Here is a 6,843-nt window from a genome sequence, read left to right as displayed (position 1 = left end):
ATGATCCTGAAAATCTAGGCATGTTAGGACGATGTTTATCAACGGTAACTCTAAATCGATGTATATCAACAGTTATTCTTAACCGATCTGAAATTCTTAAGCTAAGTGCTCGTATTTATTTCTCAAAACTCGTTTACTTTCTCTTTTTTTCTTGATAGCTAGCAACCAAAATATACAAATTTCATTCTTTTCTTTTCTTTTTTGTTTTTTTTTTGTTTTTGTTGTTTTCTTTGTTTTTTTCTTTACAGTTTCGCTTTCTCTCTAAGCTGGCACTTGACTTGTAAATATAAACACTTTTTGTATCTTTTGATGCTTTGCTTTCACTCTAAGGTGGCATTTGACTTGTAAACAATGTTAAATACGTGGCATCATGTGATTCATATCTCTCTATAATAAATAACCACCTCAAACTTCACTTTCTCTCTCTCCCTCTCTTTGGGATCAAAAGAATGATGCAGAGACAATAGAAGCAAGAGGCACATTAATTAAGTTCAATGGCGGGTTTTGCACTTCGAAGATCGCATCCGCAATGCAACAGTATGTGGCCAATGCATTCTATTGATTAAAGAGGTACGTTTATCTACATTGATAATTAAGTTTATGTAGTTTGGATTAGTAATGGAATTAATCATGGCAAAACACATGCGGGTGCACAGCGAGTAGGGTATGAAGCAGAGAGGGACGAGGACGACCAAAATCGGCTGTCTTAATTTTCACCTAAATATACTACATTGTTAGGAGTTAACACTATCATTTTATTTTCTCTAATAAACAATAAAATTTATTAAAGATTAAGAGAACAAAGTTTTGGTCCCTAAATTTGTAGAAGAACAAGAGAAAACAAAGTTCTGTTTTCTAGCAAAGATAAATGCAAGATTTGGGGAGGAAAATTGTAGTAACACCAAATACTGTGTTTATTCGAGAAGCTTAGAGGGTGTTAGGATACCTTCTCGGAAAGCAGAAGTCAATCCCAAAAAATATAAGTAAAAAGATTTTGGTAGATAAAAGACATTTCTTTACTTCATGAAGTCATTTTGATATCAGTTCTCAATGAAACTTCAGAGTCTTCCACTACAAGAAACTTAATATATTGCACCACCCAATGGTTATGTCATAAATCCCTACTAGTGTCGCGATAACCTATGTAGCAAGAAGTCTATTGCTGCACCCAATCTTTATTCCAGCAGCAAGAAATTATACCTTTTTGCCACATTCTTTTTATATTATTGCTACAAAATTTTCATTTTGTAACAGTAAATTATACTCCCTCCATCCCACTATTGGATGACTTAGTTGGTTTAAAATCTTGTCCCACCATTAGTTGACCTATCTCATTAAACAAGAGGATATTTATAAAATTATTCTTTTCATTGATTATTGCTATTATAAGAAATATATATAATTTGATATTCATGTTTATATTCGTTACGTAAGTGTTTTAAAATTATTTTCAATGATACAAAGTTTACGAAAATCTGTGGTATAGTTTGAGAGATAAATGATTTCTAAATTTTACAAGTTATTATCTATAAGGGTATAGTTGTAAAAAATACTTAAAAACACTCATTTCAATCCTTGCCTTAAGAATTGTGCAAACTTCAACTAGGTCATCTAATAATGGGACGGAGAGAGTAGTTTTTAGTTGCTGCTGAAAAGTACTGTGACTAGAAATTTACTTTGGCAACACCTATATTGAAGATGTGGCAATATATGATGTAGCAATAGAATTCTAATTTTAAAGTCGAATAACAACTTTTCAAGGTTACCGAAACACTCGCTTAGAAATTGAATTAGGAACTTCATTTATTCACAAAAATTAAAGATGAAAATTTGCACTTCTGTGATGCTGTAGGTAAAGTGTAAGAATTAACATAAATATTTTTAAAAATTTCCTCTCTTACGTCTGTTCATCCACAAAGATTCTCCGAATCACTTTTATGGAAAACAAAAAAAAGAAGGTACAAACAACAACTGACTTTCACCCAATTTCTACTTCTCTTCAACTTAACTATTTCTATCATATAAATTCTCCTTCTCTCTGCCCCTCGTCGACTAATGATCTTATGTTATGGTATAAAAGATGGAACTCATTTCGGTCACTCCATGATCTCGTGTTTATTTTTCTTTTAATGAGAATGTCTTCAAAGATTATTGATCCATATTTTAACAGAAAAGTGATAACCAATTACCAATTTAGCATCAACAAAATTATTGTCAGACATTATAAACTTCAAGGCTGGTTCTTTTTTTTTTTTTTTTTGTATATCTTTGATCAACAAGACCTAATACATACACTGGCATGTTATCTAGAGTGCATAAAATAGCAACATTGGCGCACTTACATGCTGCGGAAATGATGTCATCAATGAAAACTTCTTGTACATGCACGTTACATTACTTGTTATTGTTGATTCTAATCAACAATTACGCACGGGACACATCCGCTTTGAGCAATCTGGAAGATGGTGTACAATTGTATGTGCAAGATAACCATGTAAGTAAATTGTACTTTTCGTGTTTTATTTCTATAGATTCTATTAGCATGCAGGTTGTTGAAGTTCCGGTTTCTAGCTCATTCAAGAGTTTTTTGTTGCTGTTTGTTGAAGGTGGTGATGGATAATGGGTTAGTTCAAGTGAATATATCCAATCCTTCTGGATTAGTCACTGAAGTTCAGTACAATGGTATCGATGACTTGCTAGAAATACTCAATGAAGAACAGAATAGAGGGTACATATTTGTTCTCTACCTACCCTTATTGATCAACTATAATACCTATTTCTCGCTTTGACTTTTACCTTGAGTTGTTTTTTTTTCTTGAACTATTGATCTAGGTACTGGGCTCTGTATTGGACCCAAAGGGGAAACGAAGGATCACAATTTCTGTAAGTTAAAAGAAAATGATTTTAGTGACATTGTCAAAGTAGCAAAAGTAGCAAACCATTTGAATTTATGAAATGAAATGAGATTTGCAGGATTGAAGGAACTAGTTTTAAGGTAATAGTTCAAAATGAAACTCAAGTTGAAATTTCATTCACAAGAACATGGAATTCCTCGGCTTCATCGTCCTCAAATCCATCAAACTCAAACAGTACAGATGGTCTTCCCCTCAACTTTGATATAAGGTATTAACCGGTAGATCCTACTTTTTTTTTTTCTTTTGATGCTCAATACCAGTGGAAATAAATGGAATATCAGTGGTTAAATAACTTTGTACAACTTGCAGATATGTAATGTTAAAAGGTTCGTCAGGATTCTATACATATGGCATCTATGAGCACCTAAGTGGATGGCCAGATTTCAATCTCAACAGAACTAGGGTCGCCTTCAAGCTTCGGAAAGACAAGTAAGAAAACTAGCTCGCTTGCTCGTATTAATATTTGACAACAACGTATAGAATCGCAGGATGGACAAATCCAATATTTTTTTTACTCAAAAAAGGCTAAATATATTAAGAAGAAAATTCCTAACTTTGCTTTTGTTGTCTCGCTGTGGGGATATGCAAATTATTAAGGTTTCAATATATGGCTATAAGTAAGACACGGCAAAGACGAATGCCACTGCCAGAGGATCGTGAACCACCAAGAGGCGAAGTACTACAATTCAAAGAAGCAACTCTCCTTGTAGACCCTGTTGAGCCAGAACTAAAAGGCCAGGTACTTATAAAATCATCGACTTGCTTGAATTACCCTGTTTCGGTTTGTGGACCTTGTGGTAATGAAGTTGTTAACCAAAGTTTCAAGTTTGCATTATATTCTGTTATGTGCAGGTGGATGACAAGTACATGTATGCAAAAAATAATGAAGACATAAAGGTTCACGGGTGGGTTAGCTCTGACCCTCCAGTAGGTTTCTGGCATATCACAGCGAGCGATGAATATCGAGGTGGTGGTCCTCTAAAGCAGGACCTCACCTCACATGTTGGTCCTATATCTCTCACAGTAAGTTCTAAGCTACCTTCCATCTGCAATCTACCTCTATAGACCCTTTTCCAAACTTCCAATGCTAATCTATTAGACTAGAATCAAGAATTGATTGCATTACCTACTCCTCATCACTCAGGTGTTTTTCAGTTCCCACTATATGGGCCAGGATAAGATACCCATGTTTGGAAATGGAGAACCTTGGAAAAAAGTGTATGGTCCGGTATTCCTATATCTTAATTCAGCTCCACCCGGTACAAATGAAAGCGCATTGTGGGACGACGCCAATGAACAGGTTTAGCTTAATTTCTTTCGGGATTTAAAAAAAAAAAAGAAACTGATCTTGGTTAAGATTTCTCCTCTCCACCTCAATCTGGAAATAAAATTTTATATTTATATTTTCTTTTGTTTTTAGCTGCAACAAGAAGCCCATAAATGGCCGTATAGTTTCATAGCTTCCACCGACTATCCTAAATCTGATCAAAGAGGCACAGTCAATGGAAGAATACTTGTCCGTGACAGGTATTTGTTTCTTTTTATCCAAAAATACAGTAGAGAATGGATCTGAAATTATGCAGGTAAATAATATGCTGACAGTCACTATATAAACTGCAAATGAGCATGAAAATTGGAATACAAGATTCATTGTTTCTTCTATATATTTTTCAGGTTTGTAAGCAAGGAAGATATACCTGCAGTAGATGCTTACGTTGGGTTAGCTTTACCAGGAGAAGTTGGGTCCTGGAAGACGGAGTACAAGGTCTTATACCCATCAATTAGTTTATACCGATGCATGTTTATGTACTTTTCCATTAATATATCAATGTCTGATTTGAATTTTCAACCCAAAGAAACTGATCTTCATTCTGTTGTTCAGGGGTACCAATTTTGGACTAGATCTGGCCCTCATGGTTCATTCACAATTAAGAATGTACATTCTGGAGATTACAATCTCTATGCTTGGGTTCCTGGTTTCATTGGAGATTACAAGTATGACAATCTCATTACAGTTCAAGCAGGTATGTATATATATATAACAATTCCTCTTCTTTTAATTACTTCAGTTTTGCGCTTGTTTACTGATATTCATCCATTCGTTATTAAAACAGGAGATTCCATTGAATTGGATGATGACCTTGTTTATGAGCCTCCAAGAAATGGAACTACGTTGTGGGAGATAGGTATTCCAGACAGAACCGCAGCCGAGTTTTTCATCCCAGATGTTGACCCTAAATACGTTAATCCACTATACTTGACGCAAGACAGGTTAGGATGGTTTTTTCTTTAGATAAAACAAAGACATGACAAAATTAGAAATTGGAGCATGAATTCTTATCTTTGCTTCTGTTCCCTGACTTGATTTGTACAGTTTTAGACAATATGGATTGTGGGAGCAATACAGTGTTTTATATCCGAAAACAGACCTTGTTTACACAGTAAACAGCAGCACTTACCAGAAAGATTGGTTCTACGCGCAGGTTACTCGGTAGGGGTTCTTGTATCTTTTACTGCACTAAATTTGTCTTTGCCAGTCCATGATTTACATTACACCTCACATGTTTGAGACAATACTAAAAGGAAAATGAAATTTACTTGTTTAATTAATAGGAAGTTGGGAGACGATAAGTACAACTCAACAACATGGCAGATAAATTTCAACCTAGATAGTGTTGATCAGGGCACGATTTATAAGTTGCGAGTGGCAATTGCATCCACAACTGGAGCAGAATTGCAAGTATTTATTTATTTATTTTGAAAATTAGCCATCTATTTATCATTCAAGTTTGTTCTTCTCTCTTTCTAGTTTCAACTTCTTGACTGGTTGGGCTAATAATTGTCTTTTCATTTTTTTTCTTTGAATAGATTCGACTAAACGATTTGAATACAGAAATTCCTCATTTCACAACTGGAGGAATGTACAAGGATAATGCCATTGCGAGATATGGTATTCATGGACTGTATCTGTTGTTTAATGTTGATGTAAAGAGTGATTGGCTCAAAGATGGCGAAAACACCATTTTTCTTTCACAAGTTAGAGGTGAAGGTCCGTTTAAAGGTATAATGTATGACTATATACGTCTCGAAGCACCAGCAGACGATGAAAGAACGAATGCGGAAGCAAGGCTATATAGGGATCCCACTAATCATCCAAGTGTTAACCTAATTAATTCTCCCATGTAGTTGGTAATTAACTTGGTATATATATCCTGATTGTATTGGTTGTAAGGAGAGAGTTGAAAGAGCAGTTGTCGTGACGTTGGAGGTTTGTATTGATTCCCTTTCAAGTTGTTGAAAGGGAATCAAACCTTAGTTAGTGCAGTGGAATGGAGTAATCAAACCTGTTTTTGGATAGAAATATCCAAATCTCCCCATTTGATGAATAATTGATCTTAGTACCCTATCTGATGATGCTGAAAATCTAGGTATATTACAATGATGGTTTTTTTTTTGATCGAGAAAAGAGAAATTTATCGAAAGGAGAACAAAAAATTACATGAATCAGTTATAAAGGTAAAATTGAAAGCAAAACTAAAGAGAAACGGAATACAATCCTTGGAGGAGACGTAAAGACATAAGAGCACAGTGAGAGTTTTATCTCATTAAAACATGTTCTTCCACGAAAAGATGCACAAGTCTAGCCTAAATTTAAAATCTTGTAGTTGTAGGAAATCTTACAATCACACCCTTAGAATAATCTACAGAACAATCTAAGTAATCATCATAAGAATCACAAGAACATTCATTAAGATTTTTGAATTGGATATAAAGTAATAAGAAAAACCTAACTTGCTCTCCAAATAATCTTTCTCTATCCTAAATGTCTTGGCTAAGCTCTCCCAAAGATCTCTCCCAATACAAGGTCGCTTGGTCGCTTATGTAGGGGTTTACATAGTGGATGACAGCTAATAAAGCCTTCGTTTTT

The 6,843-nt window shown here is 34.6% G+C and overlaps 1 protein-coding gene across 2 annotated transcripts; it reads left to right on the top strand.

Moving 5' to 3' along the window:
• Positions 1–439: 439 nt before the first annotated feature.
• On the top strand, positions 440–6,321 carry LOC113295383 (probable rhamnogalacturonate lyase B). 2 transcript variants are annotated; one of them, XM_026543719.1, is made up of 16 exons: positions 440–570; positions 2,311–2,494; positions 2,607–2,728; positions 2,833–2,883; positions 2,974–3,123; positions 3,225–3,344; positions 3,513–3,654; positions 3,768–3,938; positions 4,060–4,215; positions 4,336–4,442; positions 4,590–4,680; positions 4,798–4,939; positions 5,030–5,186; positions 5,290–5,406; positions 5,529–5,655; positions 5,784–6,321. In XM_026543719.1, exons 2-16 carry the CDS (start codon positions 2,354–2,356, stop codon positions 6,099–6,101), a joined length of 2,112 nt encoding a protein of 703 aa, XP_026399504.1. In that variant the 5' UTR covers positions 440–570; positions 2,311–2,353; the 3' UTR covers positions 6,102–6,321. The 2 variants fall into 2 exon arrangements, with proteins under 2 accessions (XP_026399504.1, XP_026399503.1); XM_026543718.1 differs by having other exon boundaries at positions 4,798–5,186.
• Positions 6,322–6,843: the final 522 nt, after the last annotated feature.

This window comes from Papaver somniferum, chromosome 7, assembly GCF_003573695.1.
Source record: "Papaver somniferum cultivar HN1 chromosome 7, ASM357369v1, whole genome shotgun sequence".
Lineage (NCBI taxonomy): Eukaryota > Viridiplantae > Streptophyta > Magnoliopsida > Ranunculales > Papaveraceae > Papaver > Papaver somniferum.
The sequence above is the reverse complement of the archived record's forward strand: the minus strand, read 5'-3'. Positions and strand labels throughout refer to the sequence as shown.

What these genes read in the sequence shown, in the direction of transcription:
- LOC113295383 (XM_026543718.1), top strand. Translation starts at nt 2,354, where the DNA reads ATGATGTCATCAATGAAAACTTCTTGTACATGCACGTTACATTACTTG. An exon ending in TGTATGTGCAAGATAACCAT is followed by an intron (nt 2,495 to 2,606) that starts GTAAGTAAATTG and finishes TGTTTGTTGAAG; the next exon opens with GTGGTGATGGATAATGGGTT. An exon ending in CAACTGGAGCAGAATTGCAA is followed by an intron (nt 5,656 to 5,783) that starts GTATTTATTTAT and finishes TTCTTTGAATAG; the next exon opens with ATTCGACTAAACGATTTGAA.